This window comes from Corvus moneduloides, chromosome 22, assembly GCF_009650955.1.
Source record: "Corvus moneduloides isolate bCorMon1 chromosome 22, bCorMon1.pri, whole genome shotgun sequence".
NCBI classification, from domain to species: Eukaryota; Metazoa; Chordata; class Aves; order Passeriformes; family Corvidae; genus Corvus; species Corvus moneduloides.
This window is the reverse complement of record NC_045497.1, coordinates 3428443-3449118: the sequence shown is the minus strand read 5'-3', so window position 1 is coordinate 3449118 and position 20676 is coordinate 3428443. Positions and strand designations below refer to the sequence as shown.

At 52.7% G+C, this 20676-nt stretch overlaps 2 protein-coding genes across 3 annotated transcripts in view; one reads left to right on the top strand and one right to left on the bottom strand.

Moving 5' to 3' along the window:
- Positions 1-374: 374 nt before the first annotated feature.
- Positions 375-4274, bottom strand: TPRG1L (tumor protein p63 regulated 1 like). 2 transcript variants are annotated; one of them, XM_032131341.1, is made up of 6 exons: positions 4043-4274; positions 3875-3966; positions 3182-3358; positions 2451-2604; positions 1492-1717; positions 375-1285 (listed from the first exon to the last, which is right to left on the bottom strand). In XM_032131341.1, the coding sequence occupies exons 1-5, from the start codon at positions 4244-4246 to the stop codon at positions 1523-1525; spliced, it is 822 nt and encodes a 273-aa protein (XP_031987232.1). In that variant the 5' UTR covers positions 4247-4274; the 3' UTR covers positions 375-1285; positions 1492-1522. The 2 variants fall into 2 exon arrangements, with proteins under 2 accessions (XP_031987232.1, XP_031987233.1); XM_032131342.1 differs by having other exon boundaries at positions 1496-1717.
- A 2521-nt stretch (positions 4275-6795) lies between these two features.
- MEGF6 (multiple EGF like domains 6) overlaps positions 6796-20676 on the top strand; it is a 75400-nt gene continuing 61519 nt past the window's right edge. Inside the window, exons 1-3 of the mRNA XM_032131677.1 lie at positions 6796-7606; positions 8859-8993; positions 12659-12768. Coding sequence (XP_031987568.1) covers positions 7521-7606; positions 8859-8993; positions 12659-12768 — 331 coding nt within the window. The 5' untranslated portion in view covers positions 6796-7520. The remainder of the gene's footprint in view (positions 7607-8858; positions 8994-12658; positions 12769-20676) is intronic.

Here is a 20676-nt window from a genome sequence, read left to right as displayed (position 1 = left end):
TGTGATCAGTGATGTGATGATGTAGTGACTTATCCTAGCACAAGGATAAGTTGTTGCTTGCACACAAGTAATTTTGGGTGACAGTAACTGTGCCTGGGCCACCATGGATTTGGTACATGGAATCTTTACCAGAGGGATCACAACTGACACTTCAGGACACTTCAGGTAACTGAAATGGGAGTATTTGTCCCAACTCTGGTGCCAAATGGGAGTGGATGGTTTGGCAGGGAAGGACCAGTTGGATATCCTTCCTTGTTCTCTCCCCTGTGTCTTTCCAAGGAGGGAGCCTCTTGTTTAGGAATTTACTGGATGTTTTTTCTTCTGCTACTTAATTTCACAGCCTCAGTCTCCAGAAATGAAGAACAAAGACCAAATAAGAGTTGAAATTTAACTTTACTGCAAGGTTAATGAAAAGTGAACAGATCACTTAGAAAATGCATGGAGAAGCTTGGAAAACTGGAGTCAGGATGGTCTGCAACAGGAGTTTCACAAACACCTACATTAAGGTCAAAAAACCCCCCACCACTGCAGCACAGTGTTTATCCAGCAGATAAACACTCTGATTGAAAGGGCATGGAGAGAAGGTCATGCACAAGGAAAAAGCTTGTTAGAGTCACCTCCTGAGCAATTTCAGCTGTAATCTCTTGGGCTGCTTCTGAATTTCATCCCTGGATGAGAGGTTCAGCGCAGGAATGTATGAACCAAGGCTGACACACAGTGCTGAAAGTTTTCTAGAGTAGGTTTAAGAAAAATGGCTAAGAGTATCAATCTAACCAAAATAGAATTCCTTTTCAGTTTTACAAAGAACAGCTTTGAAGGCAGACGTGTTTGTGAGGCTTTTGGCAACGTTCTCTCACAACAGTCTTTATTCTGTGGCTGCAGCGAAGAAACAGAAGTAGAGAGGAAGTTCCAGTAGGTTCTTAGAGGGGTTTTTACAAGAAGCTCATAAATGCATATTGAGTTCACAGACTGCTGCTGAGCAGGTGGGACAGTGCAGCTTTAGCAAAAGCCAGCAAATACTGTTAAAGACTGACTGACAGCCTCGAAAATTCCTAACAGGCATTAATCAGAGCACTGAGATCACGGTGATTGGAACAGCAGCTCCTCTAAACAGCACAAAGCAGTCCCAAGCACACGACAGGATTTGACACCGTACACAGGGATACAGCAGGACCGTGGCACAAAGGTTCTGCTCTGCACTGGGGGTTTTAGCAGGTTCCAATGGCACTTCATGGACTGGGAAGAGCAGGCACTGGGACACGGAACACGCCACTGCTCATTCATCCTGTGTAAGGACCAGTGAGGGCTGTAAATCAGGTGCACAGTGCAAGACTGACACCACCCTGTGTCTGCTTCAAATCCAGCCTGTGCATTCCCCAAACAAGCTGGGAACTGTCCTACAACCACCCCCTTCCCTTCCCCTGACAACTCTGCTTTATCACGTGCTCTGCCCCTCAGCACCCTCTCCCCAGGGCACCACCACCAACTCACTTGCCCTTGAACAGATGACACGCAAGGGGGTTTAAAATCCAATTTTGCCTCTTGTCATGGAGTATCCCAGCTTGGCCTCGTTGTTGATGAAGGACATCAGTCCCAGGTAGGTCTCGATAAGGATGGGCCGCTCCAGCACCAACACCCCATTAGTGCTTCCTGGCACTGGGCCCTCCTTGTGGGCTTTCTTCACAGCCTGGATCAGCTGTGTTTGAAAGTTTTCCAGCTGAAAGAAAAGAAATCACCTTGCTTTTGCATTGTTTTACAAACTGTTAAGCAGCTGCTGGTAGGGAATGGTGAAGGATTAGCACTAAAGCTGTAGCTGTCAGGGCTGTGTGTGCTGTGATGATAGTCAGATTCTGATGTTTAACCTCAATGATTCAGTTAATTTCACACGGGACACTGCTGGTGTGTGACTTACACAGGGGCTGGATGGGTAAAGATGTGTCAGTGACCACGTGTTTATTTCTGACTGTGGTTCTGCCCTGATCACTGATGTGTTACACTTAATAGCGTTCTAATTTTAGGAAAACCTTCAGAGGGAAGCACTTCTTGCAACAAGAATTGAGAACCACCTCGGTGAAGGTTTTCAGTGAGCAATTAAACCAGCTGTTAATTAGCTGGCAGCCCTAGATGAAAAGTCCATCAGCCTGTCAGGTAAGTAAGAGCACGAACAGCCCAAGATCCATATGCTTTTGGGTTTTACAGGACTCTGCACCTTTGGAGGTTTTGGCCTCCTTCGTGTTTCAGCCAGTTATGGGTGGCTGGCATAAAGTGGGCACTGGGGCCACCCTGCAAGTCAAAATTTGGAGACTGGGGAGATGGAGCTCCCAGCTCTAAGTTCTACCTCTGATATAACTGATTTTGTTTGATTAACTGAGGTATTGGTTCAAAATAATCTAAGTTATGTCCACCCTAGGAGCTCAGTGCTGCCTGGAGCAGCAGAGGCCATTCCTTACCCGGCACAGGGACGAGATCTTCTCGTCAGCATCTGCCATGGGGTGCTCGGTGAAGGTCATGTAGGGGATGTTGGTGGACCAGGGGTTCCACCTGTTGATGAAGGAGGCGCGGCTTTGCTTGTCCCACTGAATGCGGATACCGACACCTTCCCTCCTGATAGTGCAGAATGAACAGGGTAAGGCTTTCCAGTCTTTGAGGCAAGATTAACTAAATATGTTCTGTCTGAAAAAGACCTGCTTGAAACTGGAAGCTGAGATAAAAGTGATAGTAAATTTTACTGGAGACAAGAAATGCAAGGATTCAGCCCCTGAAACATGCAAAGGGACATTCTTAGGAGCTGAGAGCAAGAAGGTAAAGCTCCTGGGACACCCTGGCCATCCTTCACAGCCTGTGACAGTCCCTGTGTACAGGGGACCTGACATTCACAGCTTTCTAGTCATGCTAAGGTGGTATTACTGCTTCTTACTGCATTATGTAATGGTGATGAGCTTCTGCTCCCTAATCTACTCATCTTATCTTGAAAGTCCTTGAGCAACTCCCTGTTACTGCAGCTACTGACCATCCCAGCAAGCCAGCAGCTACTCTGAGGTCTTCCAATGCAGCTTCAGGAATTGTTTGCAAAGTTAAGCAAGCAAAAGGAAGAATTCTCAGACCTTTCCAGTGGTTAGGCTGACAGCTCAAACTGTTCCCAATAACCATGTAAGACTTACATGTGGCTGTGGCAGCTTACTTGTTCAGAGATTTGGGTGGGAACTCAAACTCCCCCACGGAGATGGTGTCCACGGCGCTGAGGGCAATCCTCGTCACATGCTGGCACTGCAGGCTGATGAAGTTGTACTTGCAGACCAGGAGGGACCAGTCTGTGATGAGGACAAGGCGCTCCTTCTCATTGTTCCAGTGATCGATTCTGTGGAGAGAACACAACTGAGCGTTAAATGGTTTTGACTCCTGGCTAGAAACACTCAACAGCTTGGCAGACGGGAGAGTTGCTGAGGAGAACAAATCTGAAGCCCTAGTGCTGCTGTATTTTCTGTTACAGCCTTTGCTTTGCAGCAGCAGGGCCAGTGCAGGGTTGAGGGTCTGTGCCTCGCTGCACACTCATGCCTTGGAGTCAGTTTGTTAAAGCTACGTCCGTGCTTTACCGCAGGAGTAGGTTGTCTGTGGGACTGCATTTCGTAAGGGGTTAACTGGGAAGCGTCGGTCTGGATCTGGAGGGCTGGGTTACACAGAAATAATGAAGTAACGACGGCTGCAGCCAGCCTGGGCCATTCCGGGCCTTGCGCGCGCGTTAATATTCACCAGCTTTAATAGAGAAAAGCGCTGTGCGATGTGCGGCTCTGGCCCAAGCCCGCGGGGCCGAGGCTGCTCTGGCTCTCCTCTCCCCCCGTCCCGAGCGCCCGTCCCCTCCCGCCGCGGAACTCACTCGGTGAGCAGCCACACGCTCTGCACCTCCCCGTCCTCGGCGGGCAGCACGACCACCCGGATCTCGCTCACCGCCTGCTCGATGGTGCCGGGCTGCGGGGGGAGAAGGCAGAGGTCAGGGGGTGCGGGCCGGGGCCGCGGCTGCCCCCGCGCCCCTCCCGGCGCGCACCCGGAACACGAAGTACTGGCGCAGGCGGCCGGCGCGGCCCGCGGTGCGGACACTGAGCGGCCGCAGCGTCTGCCGGGGCGGCGGCGAGGCGGCCTCGAAGGGCGGCCCGGCCCCCCCCGGCACCAGCGTGGCGGCCCCGGGGCTGCCGGGGCTGCCGGGGCCGCCGGCCGGGCCGGACTCGTCCGCGTCCCGCAGCTGCAGCATCGCGGCGGCGCCGGGCGGGCGCTCCGAGCCTTCCGGGGCGGAGCGGGGCGGGCGGAGCGCCCGGGGCCGCCTCTCGCTCCGCGCCGGGCCGGGAGGCGGCACTGCAACCCCGCCCGGGATGCTGGCCGGTGCCCGGGCAGAGCCCGCCCGGAGGGATGCGGGGTGCGGGGCACGGGGTGCGGGGCACGGCAGCGCTCCCCGCTCCGCTGGCTCTGGGTACCGGGTGTTGTCACCGTCACACAGCGGCGGCTGTACCTGGGACCGTCACCACCGCACACCTGGGGCCGTGCAGGGTGGTGGGTGCTGTCAGTGTCGCTTGCTCAGAGCGATACCTGGGTACCAGGTGCTGTCACTGTCACACACCCAGGGCTGTGCCAGGTATCAGGTACTGCCACCATAGGCACCTGGGTTGTACAAGGTACTGGGTACTGTCATCATCACACAGCAAGGCTGTACAAAGTGGTGGGTGCTGTCACTGTCCCCTGCCCAGAGCTGTCTCAGGTACGAGGTGTCATCACTGTCACGCACCTGGGGCTGTACAAGGTATGAGGTGCCACCACCGTTGCACAGCCAGAGGTGTATGAGGCCTGTCTCAGCTCTGCTGTGGATTTTCAGGGCTCAGACAAGAACCCACACACATCACATAGTGTACAGTGGGAAGCCCTGGGCTTAGCCAAAATGATGCTCTGCTCTGCCCAGGTGGTCTGGGCAAGACTCCGATATACCCACACAGGAGCAAGATTTGTGGGTCTACAGAGGCCAGGCAGAGCTGCTGTGAAGCAGATCTGGGTCAGATGTGCAAGATCCTTAAATATCATCAGGACAGAGCTTGGGAAGGTACCAGAGCAGTGTGGGATAGGGACAGGATTGTGCATGGAGAGCCCTGGCGCCCATATCACATCCAGCATGCTTGATAGTGAAGATTAAATAATGCTGGGGAATGAATGGCACGTTAATGTTTCGGTTTCTGTGGTCTCTGGCATGACTGCAGATATTATCATCAGTATTTATGGAGCCATATCATATCTTGGACCACTTTCAGGGCTGTTTTACCCAGAGCCAGAGGATGACATCCTCGGTGGGCGGCTGTGCTGGGAAATTATATAAAATTGAAAACATACTAAATTGACTTCACAGGCAGGGTTGGGTTTCAGATATCTGTCTTTCACATGTGTCCCACAAATTCCCGGCTGTGCTCTCTGCAGCCCTTGCTCACACGGGCCTCTTTAGGTGGGAAACCTCACTGCTGGCTTTAAAGGGACTTTAAAAGAACTGCAGAGAACTTTAAAGGGGCTTTAAAAGAGCTCTGTGCTCAGTCACTCCTCGCAGCGCAGCTTTTCCCATCGGAGCTTCCCCTTCTCCCTGCAGGCAGCCTGGCCGGGGTGGCTGTGGCTGGGAAGGTGGCCATGCCAGGCCAGCCAGGACCGTGCAGTGAGTTGTGTCCCGCCTGTGTCACAGCTGGGATTGTCACCTGAGGCAGCGTGGCAGCTGCGCCTGGACCCATCAGTCCCCTTCCTTGGCCTCGAGCCGTGTCCTGGAGAGGGAGCCCGACTCCCGGCTCTGCACGGTCCCTCCCCATTGGGAGAAATCCCTGGAACTCTAACTGGGAGCAGCCTGCTCCCTACTGTAAGAAAAGTCCTAAGTTTTTAATTCCAAACAGGAAAACAGAGGCCTGGATTTATTGTATCCTGGAGCTCTCTCTGTTGTTATAAAACATCTTTATGTAGCTGCCTTTCTTCTTGAGGAAGAATGAAGGATGTTTTCTTCCCATCCGTTAGGCTTGGCTGGTATTTTACTGCTAAGTGGAAGCATTAACCCCCTCACCTGCTCTTTTCTCTGACTTGAGGATTTATGGCACTGCTGTGACCTTGGGAGGTTTCTGGTGTAAGGAGCAGCTGCTTCAGTTTTTTCCAAGAGCCAGCAGCTTTTGGGCATGGCCCCTGGGGACTTTAGTCTTGATTAATGGTTGTCCTTCAGCCGCAAAATATGTCCATAACACTATCCTAGCCTTCCTCCAAACCTTCTTATCCTGCTTCTCTGATGGAAATCAGCACCTGCTACAGGCCAGGTGAGCTCTGGAGTGCCCCGGGGCAGCTCACAGGTGCCTGGCTGCTGCTCTGGTTCCTCCTGGCCCTTGGGGAGGGTTTGCTGGCAGGTGCTTGAGATGTTTAGTGCAGCATCCCTGCTCTTCTCCTCCCCATCCCGCTGTGCCGGCTGCTGTGTGCAGTTGGAGGTGTCCCTGCCAGCAGAATTTCCTTGGGAAGCGATCAATTTTGTTATCTGTTAGAGTGCATGGGGAAGACAGAATCTCTGTGGGATGTTCTTCAAGCTTCTGAGAAAGGGATTTGGGGTGGTGTGTCCGCAGCTGGCCTTGGGTAGTCCAGAAGAGCTACCTGTGGAGAAACAGCCCCGAAGCACCGCTGCTCCATCCCTGCGAGCAGGGCCTCCCCCTCCCCTGCTCGGGGCTGGGCACAGCTCGTGGGAGGGATTTCTGACTGACAGCGAGGAAAGAGGCAAGAGAGCATGTGAGGGAAAGGAGCTGGACCTGGGAAAGGCAGGGGGAAGTTTTGTTACTCTCGTGAACCGCAGGGAGGCTGCTCTGGGGTGTGTGTGCCGGAGTTCCTCGCTCCCGGCCCCGGAGGAAGGTGTGGAGCTGCCGGCAGGAGGATGCCTGCACCTCTGGGGATGGAGTGAAGGATCACCCTGCCTGCTTCGGGAAAAGCCCCTGGGAGGTGAGATTCTCCTGCCAGAAGAGCACTCCTCCTTTTTCCTTCCCCTTGCCAAGGGCAGGATTTCACAGTGCCTTGGGAAGGGGGTCGCAGCTCTGGAGCAGCTCAGCCCACGTGGGGCTGTGCTGCGGGGCACAGCCCAGGTCTCGTGAGTCCCCAGGTCCTCGAGATTTGTCAGGAAGCAAATCCCAGAAGGAAAAGTCACTTCAGCGCATTTCACTGCGAGCAAACGAGCATGAGAAGCCAGGTTTGGTTTGGGGGAAAACCCAGCTGCAACCTGCACTGTAATTTGCAACGAAGTGAAGAAACCCGCTGAGCGGAACCCGAGAGGGAGGAAGCATCAGGAATGGTAAATCCGCTCTCCCCCTGCGAGGACTCCCCCGTGCTCCGATAGCTTTGTCCTTTGCGAGGAGAGGCACCGGCAAGCTGGGAGCAGGAGGCAGCAGGAGCCTGGGAGGAGGAGGAACCGGCCAGCCGTGCTGGAGGAGGCGGTGGGATTCCCGGGACCACCGCTGGAAGCACCTGGAGGGAGAGGAGCGGCTGCGATGGAGTTTCCTGCAGTGGCACTGTCACTCATCCTGGCGCTGCGAATGTCTCCGCTGGCTGCTGGGAGCAAACTGCAGCCCCACATGTGAGTAGGAAGAAAGAGTTCCGGAGGGGTTTTGTCGGGCATGGAATGGAAAAGCAGGAGCCAAATGCAGTGTTTTCAAACCAGGGGTGAAGCGAGGAGCAGAGAGTGAAGGGGCAGGGGGGAGGAAGCTGTTGTGGGTTTCTTTATTTGCTACCAGATGTGCAAAAAGGGGAATAGAAAATTGAAAACCTGGATAGTCTTTGCCTGTAGGGGGGAACTCCTCGGTTTAGCTGAAATGCTACTGTTGTGTGAGTGCGAGAGATGATGCTTGTGTGAATACTTTGCCCTTTCTTCCCAGACCTGCTGCTTTTATTTCTCTTCACAAATCTTTCTTACTCCACGTTCCTCCCCGCCCGCTGCTGTTACTCCAGCAGCACGTAGGCTGCTCTTTTTAATTACATTTTACAGTTACCGTTTGGTGTTAATCATTTGGCTGCTCTGGAAAACTTCCTTGCAAATTTGGCCTCCTGCCAGAAGATGGTCTCTCGGAGCCAGGGGATCACTGTAATTCCCTTTGTCTGTGGAGCCAGTGTGGTGTGGGGTGCAGACTCCAAGCCGCCTTCCTCAAGGCGTTTAATTCTTCAAAAAAGGGGTGTCCTTTAGCAGATAAAGGTTTTGGAAGAAGCAGCTTTTTCTCCCCACGTCAAGGTTTTGTGCTCCTGCCCTGACAGTTACTTTCAGGACTTCTTGGATGAGGCACTGGAGCAGAGCCCTGTGCCAGCACGCTGGGGTTGGAATCAAGCAGCCCGGAGCAGTCAGATGCCAACTGCAACCTCTAAGCTTCACCACGTCCAAATCAGTTATTTTCACTTCTTTTATAGAAAGTATCTCTGTGAAAACTCTGGGTCCCTTTGGAAGAGTTGGAAGCAACACAAGCAGCCCCAAATACCAAGTGTCTCACAGAGTCAGGGACAAATGTCTCCCTCTTCATCCTTAGTTAAACCCCCTGGCTTGTGCTTGGAGAAGGAGTTAGGATTAGAGAAGAAACAAAGTGCATTTCTTTGATTTATTGGAATTACCCTTGCAGCCCTTAGCTCTGAACGAGCAAGAAACCACCCCTGTGCCTGGTCCACCTGGCACTGTTTCTTTTCCCTGCAGTGATTGAACTCATTGAGGAGGTGGATGCTGGGGCTGCCCAAGCCCTTCCTGCGCTGTCAGCAGGAAATTTAGGCAGTGGGAGCACTGCAGCCCTCGCAGCTGTGACCCTCTGGATGCCCTGCCTCCCTCACATCCCTGCATTTCTCTGTCCCAGGCCGAACGTCTGCGCGGAGCAGGAGCTGGGGGTCGTGGGGCTGCGGCAGCCGTGTGTGCAGGCCCTGACCCGCGCGGTCAGGGTGTGGAAGCAGGACTGCGGGGGCCGCCGCTGGTGCACGGGCTACGAGCGCAGGTAGGTGCACTTCCCTCCGCCCTGGGCTGCTCCCTGTGGGAGGAAAAGTGATTGCCACTCCTCAGCAGCAGCAGGGAAGTGAGGATGGTGCTCACCAGCAGCGGCTGCACAGCTCTTGAGGGATGGGGACAGCCACCTGTGCGCCCATCCTGCTGCCCTGGCTGTGTTCTGGAATGGCAAACAGCCTCGGGAATGCCTTGGTGCCCTCCAAGGGGTCTCAGTGATGAGCCAGTGTGGCTGGGGCTCACCTGGATGTTCCACAACTCTCAAGGGAAAGAGGAGGAAATGCCTTGGAGGAAGCCCGTGGTACCTGGCACTTACCAGGCTAGTGGAAGGTGTCCTTGCCCATGGCAGGAGGTTGAAACTAGATGATCTTTGAGGTCCCTTCCAACACAAACTGTTCTGTGATTCTATGAGCAGGGGACAGAGCAGTTCCTTTACACTTTGATATGAACAGTCCCATGAGCAGAGATGTGGCCCTGACCCCACAAACCGCCAGTAAGGGGTGGAGCTACTTCACTGCTTCTTGGCTCAAAGCAGGAGACCACGAGAGCTTGGTAAACCCTTTGGACATTTTGCTGGAGGGGCTTCTGGTTCAGCCTGGCACTTCTGTGATGCTCAGAGTTATTAAGCTAAGAAGGAATTTCTGAAGAGAAGGTCTATCCATTGTTTTTATTCTGAAGGAGCTTTGTCCTCGTGGTGGGCTGTTTCCCATCTTCAGACAATGTATGGCATCTGTTTCCTATGACCCAGGCACGTTAATGGAATGGCTTATTCACATCACGTGCACTATTCCTGTACTTTTAGATGTCTCCTCCTCAAAGCCCCTCAGTGCCTCTTGTCTCACAGAGCTGATGGCGGGAGCTGGGGCCAAGTGAGGGTTATTGGCTCAAACAACAGCAGATGTGGCCGTGGTGCAGGGGATGGGGTGGTGCAGGACCACCTGTGAGGGCAGGGACTGCTGGGGTGGTGCTCAGCAGGATTTGCCGCAGGGTCACCACCTTCCTTTCACTCCATGAGCTGGACCATGCTCAGACCCACGTCAGAAGAGCAGAGTTGGGCTTGCACAGGTGAATAGAGTTGGAACATACCCTGAGTTCTTCTCCACCTATCATAGCATCCCTTGAGTTCCCAGCTGGCCAGAGCTGGGAGCTCAGGCAGGAGGCCCTGCGGAAGGAGGGCTCTGGACACGTGTTACAGGACAAATAATGAACTTTTCTTACCTAGCCAGCAGCCAAACCACAACGTGCCCAAGCTGCTTCCGTCCTCCACCTGCTTTTCCGGCCTCATTAGGCAGTTACAAGCCTTTACAGAGTACAAATGATAGTTGTCTTTCAAAAAAACATCTTGGACTCAAGACAGCTTTTAAGTCCTGACTTTAGGAATTCCTCCTAACCTGTAATTGCCAGTAATTACCCTGGTGATGAGATCTGTGTCCTGGTAACAAAGGAGCAAACAGAGTCTGACTCTTGGTTGTGTTTTCAGGGAAGGCTTTGAAAGGATGGGTGCCCTGTCTGCTTCGACTTCAAAGGCTGGGAGCTCTTCAGCCCCAGCAGCCCCTTCAGCTCCTTAAAGGATGGGTTTGACATCACAAATCAAGGGATTGAAATGAAATAACTTTCTGTTCTGCTTCATTACAAGTATCAGAACAGCCCAGTGCTAAAACTGTTCCTGTTGGAAACACAGAGCGGAAGCCACTGAGGGCTTTCACCCCAGGAGTTGTGAAATCCAGACAGGGAAAGCACTATCAGCAGAGCATTCTTTGGGCAAGGTTTTGTCCCAGATCCCCTCTCTCCAAACTTGTGGGAGTTCCCATTGCAGCAAGCTTTTCCAAGAGCTGGGAGCTGTCCTGCCAAGTTCCCTTGTGCCAGGCAGCTGAGGCAGTGGAGCGCGCGGTGTCGGCGCTCACAGGGATGCTGGAGCTGCTCCAGTTGGACCAGCTCTGGCAGCGTGGGGCTCAGGAAGTGTATTCACAGCTCCAGGATCTGGCCTGAAATTGGCCTCGGTGTCCTTGAGTTCCTGGAGGTGACTGGGAAAAGCAGCATCTGCTCAGTTGGAGCATCCTCGGGCTGCGTTGCTCCGTGTTCCTGGCAGAGGGGTGGGTTTGCTCCCGGCTGTGCAGCTTCCCAGTGAGTAATGACAGCAGGTAGCTTTGCTCAGCCCTCCATAGCCAAGCTTGAAGGAATCACAGTGCTATCCCAGAGGGGCTGGAAGGGGATTTTCCAGCAGCAGGACACAGCAGGATTTCCTGGGTTCCATTAGTTCTGGCTCATTCCCCGTTTTCTGCGCCAGGGATTCCTTAAAACAAAGGAAAAGAGAAACACTGAAGATAAAGTATCTCCTGTGTGGCTCTTTCCCGTCTGCAGCACCCAGATACCCAGAGGCACCGAGGCTGTCACAATATTTGCCTGTCCTTGAGAGCTGCCTGGACCAGCTGAAGGGTCTGGAGTGTCCGACAGAGCCGCCCAGGAGGGTGGGACTGAGGCTGCTCAGGGCACTGCTGGGGCACAAGGAGCTCTGAGCTGTCCTACATCACTATTTCTACCTTTTCCTCCCCATTCCTGAGCCTCCTTGTCATGTTCACACCACCCTGCATCCAGCATCTCCCCTTCTCCTTCCCGCTGGGCTGGGCTGGAGAGAGCTCCTGGTACCAAGAGGATCCTGGTGGGCTGGAGCCTGGTGCCTGTGAATTGCTTTCTCAGCTGCTTCTGGAGCACAACAGTTTCCTTCATAATTTGTTAACAGCTCATACAAAACGAAAAAAAAAAATTGGTATCTGCTTTTATTTTCCTCAGCTGTGCTTCCACATTGGCACGCAGGAGTCGCAGAAGGTTTCCTTCCCGGGAATTAACAGTTCACTGTTATTTGGGGTTTTTTCTGTAGGAACATTCAGACAAAATCAAACAACTCGACTAAGTTAGGATAAATATTTTCAGTGGACATGCACAACACATCTGCTGTGCCAAATATTTGTTGTTGTTTGCCTGATTCGCTTTGGTGGAGCAGTTTCATGTTCTGCCAACGGAGCTTTTTAAAAATCGGCTTCAGAAGTATTATCTGTGTTTCAATTCTCACAAACACACAACACCAAATTTCCGGGGAAAAAATGTGTCGCTTTTATTTATTTACGCTTCAGATCAGTCCCTGCTTTACTCCCCCAGCTCCCACCCTGGAGGGAACTATTGGGAGTAGTTAAAGGGACCCTCAGTGTTCCCTGCCAAGCTGTGGAGCCTTGCTGTGTCCAACACAGCTCTTGGAGTAGCTTGGTGTTGCCATCAGGGTTGTGTCAATTTTTTAGCTCGCCAGCCCCTTAGAGACACCTGCTCCTGCTCACTAAAGCAGGAACACCTGTTGTTAAAATTTATATTTCCTTTGTGAGCAAGTAGTGCAAGAGAGGAGCTCAGAGCTGAGAAATAATCTAGAAAAGGAGAAAAAATAATCTGGGGTGCTATGAAAACCTGGGTGTTGTCTCTTATGTTCCTAATTAGAGCAAATTAGGAGTGTTTTCTTAGCATCAGTGATCACTGCCAGCCCACGTGGAAAACAATGGCAGCACGTTTGCAAACCCAGTTCCTCGCTTTGTTTGCACCTGCAGCTACAAATTCTGCTCTTCCCGGTTTCCTTGTCCTGCGGGAGCTTACCTTGGCGGGGTTTTTGTGTTTCAGGGTTGTGTATTACACGGGCTACAGGCAGGTGTACCAGCTGAGGTCCCAGACCACGTACAGGTGCTGCCCAGGGTGGTCTCAGCTCGCAGGGGATGCCGGCTGCCTGCACCGTGAGTGTCGCTCTCCTCGGCTCAACTTCTTTGCTTTTGGCTCATTTCAAGTCCTGTGCCTGCAGAAAATGCTCTAAAAATGTCTTTAAATGTCTTTAAAAATGTGCTGAAAAGTAACTGTCATGGGTTTTTTTTTAGTTTCATTTTTTTTCTGGTGGTATTATTATTATTATTATTATTATTATTATTATTATTATTATTATTTCCTTCTGGCTTCTTGGAAAGTGCTGCCTGTTGCTTTCCATTTTTTGAGAATTTCCACATTGCTGCATGAAAGGGTTTCAGGGTTCCAGCCATTCATCCACTTGCCAAATGCTACTACATGTTTCAAATCAAGCCCAATTTAGTGTTTCCAACAGCGCCACTGGCAGAAGCTCTGGAAGCTCCTTTGAGAAGGTGTGTCAGGGGCTGGGTTTGTTATTTTAAGACTGGCTGAGTTTGGAACTGCCCTGTGAGAGGTTTGGGATCCTGCATCCCTCCCCTTGCCTGCTCCCTCCCGTATCCAGAGGGTGAGCTGGGCTCAGGGTGCTGATTTTGCAGTGTCAGCCTGCAGGAAGGGACACACAGCCCCAGAGGAAGGGGTGGCACTGGTCAGGTCTGGGGTGGAGACCCAGAACTTGAGGCTTTGGGATTCTGTGGCTGGATTCCTGCTCTCTCCCAGTGCAATTCCCTGCCAGACAGAATTCCCTTCCCCCAGCTGGGGGGGAAGCTGCGAGACGTATTCAGGTTTGCACATGATGGGGATGTGCAAATATCAGCCTGTAAGATGATTTTATGCTGTTGTTGCAGAAGACAGATGCAGCTTTATCCCTGTGGGCCCCACATTCCCTATTTCCCTCCAGATTCTCTGCCTGACACAGGAGGCAGCTGCTGTGTCACTCCCCGCTCCTTCCCCTAAACCCTGCGGCCACGTCCAGCTGGGGAAACATTTAACTGGAAACTGCTTCTGAGGTGTTGAGAGCAAAGAAAAACCTCTTGAATCGAGCCAAACTTATGTGTAGAACCAAATGTCACCTCGTGCAGAGCCCTGCATGCTCCCAGTGCTGCGGGGTCAATGCCCTGCCTCGGTGCCTGATTCTTTTCTGATTTGGGCCTTGGAGGTGCTCTCCACGTCCCCCACAGAAAAGCAGCTTGGATTTAAGCAGTAGGCAGGAGAACCAGCAGAGCATTTGGGATCTGAGCTGCCCTGCCGTCAGCGGAATCAGAGCCAGCCATGGTCAACTCCATTGTGGATTGGGATTGGGATTGGGATCGGGACTGACCTCCAAGACAGGAAGATGTCTCCCACAGCTGCTTGCCTTTTGTTCTGTGAAGAGGCCGTCTGTGCCTGCCCTGGGCTTTGTTGCTTGAAGCAAAGGGTTTTTTTTTTTTAAAAAAAAAAGGGATAAAAAGGTGTTTTAAAAGAAACCCCCAATGGGATAAAAAGGTGTGTCAAACAACCAGTCTTTATTCTTCCTATTCCAAGCTGTGGCACAGGAGAGCAACCCACTGGGGAGAGGAAGCTCCACGGGTGCCTTGTAACCCCCTGTCAGTGAGCAGATAATAACCTCAGCTGAACTCAGAAAAGCACCTTCTGTGATGATTTTTCCTGCCAAGGAAATGAGTAATTCCACACAGGAAGGAAGCAGAGAAAAGGAAATAGAGCTGCTCAGGCCATGCTCTGAACTCATCCTTCTCACCACTGGGGCTGGGAATGGTCCTCACACGCTGCTCACTGCAGGGCTGGGCTGGAGTGAAGAAGAGAGGGACAGCCAGTCCCAAAAGCAGAGTGACAGCAGCCCAAAAACTCCTGCAGGAGTTGCTGCTGGGCTGCTGGGGAGGTTGAGGCGGATCATGACCTGAAGCTGGTGAGCTCTGTCCCCGCTCAGCCCTTCAAACCCAGTTGGATACCACTGGTTTCACATGCAGGATGTGCTGTAACCTTGTTTCTGGGACAGAAAAATGGGTGTTTATGTACCCCAAGTGCAACAGGCACAACAGGGAGCTCATCTCTGCTGGCCCTCAGCACAGGCAGGGGCACTTCCAGGGGCAGAAAACAAAATCACGTTGCTCTGTGAATCATCTGAGCCCCTGGGGGCAGCAGGAGAGCAGCCACCAGGTTAGGGCTGAGGTGGAGCAGTGGGAATTGTGCTCCCTTTTTCCAGACTCCCACAGGCAGCAGCTGGAGGAGCATCCCACGGGCAAATGGGACAGCTCTGCCTGGCCCCTGCAGGTGCCCCAAGCCAGGGTGTCTGTCCCCATCTCTGGGCTGTCCTGGGGAGCGTGTCTGGGCTCTGTGGAACCAAACCCTCATCCCGAGGAGCTCCTGGTTGTTGGTTTGCAGGGGTGTGATGGCTTTTCCTGCTGGTGGCTTTGGCCTTGACACCAGTGTGTCCTTCTGGAGCAGAGGAGGGGTAGGAAGGTCTGGCAGGGAGCTGTCAGTAACCATCAGTGGGGTGCTGGGGCAGGGGCACACAGCCAGGGGATTGTTTATGGATGTTGGAGCTTTCTCTGGTCGGTGTGTAGCAGTCTGGGGTCAGCCTGTGCTTGCTGCTGTGGCTCTGCTGAATGCCCCAGAGCTGTGCCAGAACATGTCAGCGGGATTTGTGGCCCTTCCTATCTGCCTCCAGAGATCATTGATCGTGTTCCAGGAGCACTGGGGAGGGGAAGGGCATGGCTGCTGACAGTTTAATTAGGGCTGTAGTGCAGTAGAAACTCTCCAGTGAGGATGTCTTGCTCTCTCTTGGGGACTGGCATCTCCTCACTGCAGGGCTCTGTTTGCTCTTTGCTGGTCATCACTTCTCCTTAAAAATAAAAATATCTAGTCGACGTGAGGGGAAATTGCAGGCTCGTGTGTAACCAGCCACGGCCTGCTGCCACCTTCTTGTTTGAACATGACAATACTGTCTAACACTGATGGTGATCCTAAACACCGTTATGAGATGGGAGGTCCCAGCACCCTCTCCCAGCTCAGGAGAGTTCTTTGGGCTCTCAGAGCCGGCCTGGTGCCTGGAAGAGGAATTTGCCTTGTTGCAGCTACTGCACTGGATGTACTCACTGTTAGCTGTTGGAGGCTGTTTGTAACAGAACTGGGGTGTCCTCCCCTTTCTCACGTGCAGCTTTGTGTCTCTGAGCTCTTACAGGTGGGGAAATGGACACTGCAGAGCTCTGGGGACAGTACTGGGAGGGTGTTGCTCTGCTGGGAGCAAATAGCTCGGAAAGAGATGGAAAATTTCACAGATACAGAGATCTCACCGATCTCAAAGAATGTTTTTAGTCCTCTCCTTGTGTGCCCTCTGAAATGGTGACAACTGGCCTTGCTCCTGCCACCCCTGGGGCTGTCAGGGGTGAAGGCACAGAGCCCTGTCCCTGGCAGGATTCTGTCTTTTGTCCCTTCTGCTGACACCAGAGGGTGAGGATTTGTTGCCTTCCATTGCCCTCTGTCCTGGACCGTTCATCTCTTTGGGAAGGAGAAAGGTCAGACGTCAAGGCACCCTTTGCATTTTTAGGATGGCATCAGCTTCTTTGCCTGCCTGATCCCTGATAATTTAACTCTCAGACTGAGCTGCCTGGTTTCAAGTGGCCGCTGAGATTCTACTTAAATTCCACCTGGGTTCAATAACACAGGTAAAGCCCTCGGTGATTAGGGTGAGGGGCATGTCAGGTAATCTCTGTGATCTCCACTTTCAGCTGGAGATGTTGAAAAGCTGAGTCCCACTGAGTCTGGAACTCTTGATGTGAGTGGAGGAGCTGCAGCTCAGCCACCCACAGCCTGTCTGTGCTCTTGGGCCAGCTGCTGGCACCTTCAGAAAGGACATGGTGAGGCAGAAAGGCACCAAGGAGAGCTGTGAAGAGGCTGAAGAGGAGACCTTTACTAGATTTAGTGCAGGTGACACTGTCACTGTTGCAATGTGACCTGGAGAAGCTCAGCCTGAGCTGTTGGTCTGAAGCTGGTCTAAGCTGTCTTTAACTCAAGTTTTTATCCAGGTGAGATCCTGCTGTCTTCTGATTTTCAGCTCAGGTGGAGGTAAAGCCTGGCCCTAGGTAAGAAGGAGATTAATGCTCGTTTGAGGAAGCATCGGGGTCTGAGACATGATGAAAACCCATGGGAGCATCCCCAGTGCTGAGCAGAAAGCAGCTGAATTGTAATTGCCTCATTAAAAGAAAAACTTCTGTTAGTCACAAACGGCCTGTGAAAGGCTCCAGGGGGAGTTACCCCACACCGAACTGGATTTCTTTCTGCCAACTCTGCCGAGTTTCCACTTGGTGAGAAGGGAAGGAACGCACAGGGGGACTTGCTGTGCTTGCTCTGTTGGCACAGCCCTGGAGCCTGGCATAACCATGGAGCCTGACACAGCCCTGGAACTCAGCATGGTCCTGGGGGCTGGCACAGTCCTGCAGCCTGGCATAGCCATGGAGCCTGGCATAGCCATGGAGCCTGACACAGCCCTGGAACCCAGCATGGTCCTGGGGGCTGGCACAGCCCTGGAGCCTGGCATGGCCATGGAGCCTGACACAGCCCTGGAACCCAGCATGGTCCTGGGGGCTGGCACAGTCCTGCAGCCTGGCATGGCCATAGAGCATGTCACAACCCCAGAGCTGGCACAGCCCTGGAGGCCAGCAGAACCCTGGAGCCTGGCACAGCCCGGGAGCCTGGCATGGCCCTGGAAACCTGGCACACCCCTGGAGCTCAACATAGACCTGGAGCCTGGCACAACCCTGCACCCTATAACAACCCTGGAGCCTGGCACAGCCCCAGAGGCTGGCACAGTCCTGGAGCCTGGCATAACCTTGGAGCCCAGCACAGCCCCAGAGCCCGACCACGTGCACCATCATGGGGCAGGCAGCTCAGGTTTGTGGCACAGGTTGGAAGGCTCGGCAGGAAATGCGTCCGGCTGACAGTTTAACTTCCCTGAGAGGCGGCTTTGCTTTGTCCATCGCCTCCTGGCTGCTGGAGGCTCATTGTTTAGTCAGCTGAAAGGCTGTGACTGAACTCCTGAACCTCTTGCCTGCTGGCTGAAGGTCCATCATGGGCTCCCCTGGGAGCCCATCTCTGCCCAGGCAGGGGGTGGCTGGGCTGTACCTCAGGGAGCCCAAACGTTTCTTTTCTTCATTGCTCGTTGTCTTAAATCAGTCTCATGTCTCTGACTTCCCGAGGATCCTGCCTCGCTGAGCCCTCACAAAGGACACTGCCTGAGCACAAGGCGGTGATGCTTCCCATAATTTATTCTTTCTCTCCCGTTTCCCCGAACAGTGTCATTACCCTTTTCCCAAATTTCATCGCATTAAACTCTGTCGCCCTGAATTAGGAGCTCGTTGGCAGGAGGCCTGGAGGGCACGGAGGGGGAGCCCCGCAGCCCCCACCCTCCCCCGGGCTGGGAAGTAGGTTATTATGATTTCCACTCGGTATGTGCCAGCCTGCAGCACAGAGCAGGGAATTGTCCAGCTCATTCAGGAAATCTGGGGCACTGCCAAGAATAACACCCCTGTCTTCTAACCCCTGATTTGTGTCGCTGAAATTGCTTCTAATATTTTCCATTGTTGTGCTTTGGGTCTCGCTGAGCTGCTCGGAGAGCCGAGTGCTGCTGGCGAGTTGGGCACCCTGGAGCCAGGCTTGGCTCTGCTGGGACCCTCATGAAAATGTGGTTTCTAGGTGTTTAAGGTGAAAGATTCAGGAAAAACCAAGCTACTTTGTAATTTGGCTGGGCAGCCCATTCTGCCTTACGGTGCTGAGGCCTGCAGGAAAGGACTAAAAGAAAAGACAGCCCCTCTTGCATGACCAGAGCTGGGAAAACCTGGAGGCTGCAGCCCTGGAACACCTTGGCACACACCTGGAGATGGGAAGTTGTTCTTGCCTCGCTGTGCAGGGAAGTATTTGCACTCCACAGACATCAGGGCTCAGCTGAGCAGGGTGCTTGGCAAAGAGCTTCCCAAGTTCCAGTGCTCTGCCAGCACGGGATTGACATGGGATCACTGCAGTCCCCAGGGATACGTGGCCATGGAAAGCGACTAAAGCGTTAGATGAGAAGATAACTGGCTTTGTGAAGCAGCATTTCATCACGGGCTCATTAGTTCAGGGAGACGAGTGTTAGGGCTTCAATGCTACCTTTGTGTTATAAATAATCCTCTCTTCTGCAGGGAGGGGGTTTGAAAAATCATCAGGTCCTTAAAAGAGCCAACACTGAGGCTCGAGGATTTCGGCTCCAGTGCATGGAAGGTGCAAAGTTGGTGGTGTTTGGCCTAACCCAGGATGTCCCTGTGTGGTAAAAGAATTGATAGAAGAAAGGTCCTTTAAGCAGGTACATAGCTCTGTCTGGCAAGAGGGTGTGTTTTGGTGGCAAATGTGAATATTTGGAGAATGGCACATTCACCTAAACCTTCAGCAAACCTCCCCAGTCAGCACCAGCTTTGGCAGAAGGTGTTGTGTGAGCCAGGAGCAGGATTTAGCACAGAGGAGAAATCAGGAAGTCAATTGTGTTCCTGTAAGAAAAAACAGAGCCAATATTTGATGTCTGGGGGATTCAATAGTGGGAACTCAGTAGCGTGGTTATTAGATTTCCATCTACTGCAGGTTAGAACTGATTTTTCAGGCGTGACAAGTTGACACCCACCAGCTTTGGGTTCCTTTTGGAAAGGTAATCCCTGCCCTTTCCCAGCTTGGATTTCGTGTGGCTGCCTCAGACTTTTGAGTTGTCTTTGACAATTGGTAACTTTGCAGATTTATCTCCTGGTGTGCACAAGCTGTCCTGCCCCAAAAGTGCAACCCCTGCCTTGCACTGTTTCCATCTGTGATCCCTTTTTCTCTGAGTGCACAATTAGTGTTTTGGAGCCAGTGTGGGGTGTTTTGTGCCAAGAATTTTGGAGCCATTTTGGAAGCCTGCGCGGGGTGCCAGTTATAATGACACAAAATGAAATGTGTTAATCACAGACCTGCTTTTTCTGTCACTAATTAGTTACAGCTTTAGCTGGAACGGGAAGAGAAGCCAGGGGGGCTCCCAACTTGCAAATAGGAAGGAGAAGCTGCAGCCAGCACAGCCCATGTGCGATGGGGACCCTCAGTTCAGCGAGTGCTGCTGTAATTGTTGCCAGGTGGTCCCAGATTGTACGAGGGGTTGTAATTTAATCACAGCTTTGTATGTTTAGTTGGTAACTGACCTGAAGGCCCTGTGACACCATTGGTGGCTGCAGTGTGTTCCTTCCTGGGATGCATCAGCTGGAATAGATTGGTCCCCATGGCTTCTCTTAGCCCACGGCTCTCCACGGTCCAGCCTGGGCTCAGCAGAGGGTTGGGGTGGAAGAGTGGGAGCTGCTGGACCAGGTGTATCTTGCTCTGTGTCATCAGTTGATGCTCTTTGTTCCAGGTTTGCCAGGTTTTTGTGAGATGTATTCCCATTGCTCTTGGAGTTTGTAGCAGTTTGTTCAACGAAAAGTGGAAGGAAAAGAGGAGGTGAGAGAAAAAGAATGAGGAGGAGAGGAGCTGGCCGTCACTGCAGCTCTGTCCAGATCAGTGAACAGAGAGAAAATTTCATTGTCCAAATCTTTAAACAGATTCAGAGAGGAAGATGGATGCTTGTTCTGCGTCCTTACCCCCCGACAAAGCACCACACACGTGACAGTGCCCCTGCTCACAACGTTTCTGCTTTTGAGATCAGCATTTCCCAGGGGCAAATATAAACCATGAACTGCATTTCATGAGTTATGAGAAGTACACACTTCCCTGGAAAAACCATAACCTTGTTTGTGGGTTTATGGGGACGATTTGGAAAGGTGGATTTCAGAAGCCTAATTGAGCATTCTGTGTCTCTGTGTCCATTTTACACTCCGCTGGGTGAGAACAGAGAAACGTGGCTGCTGAGGCTTACTTACAGTTTAGCTCCATTTCATCCTCTGGGCCGCCCGAAGGTGACGCACGTTGGGGTAGCCAGCTCC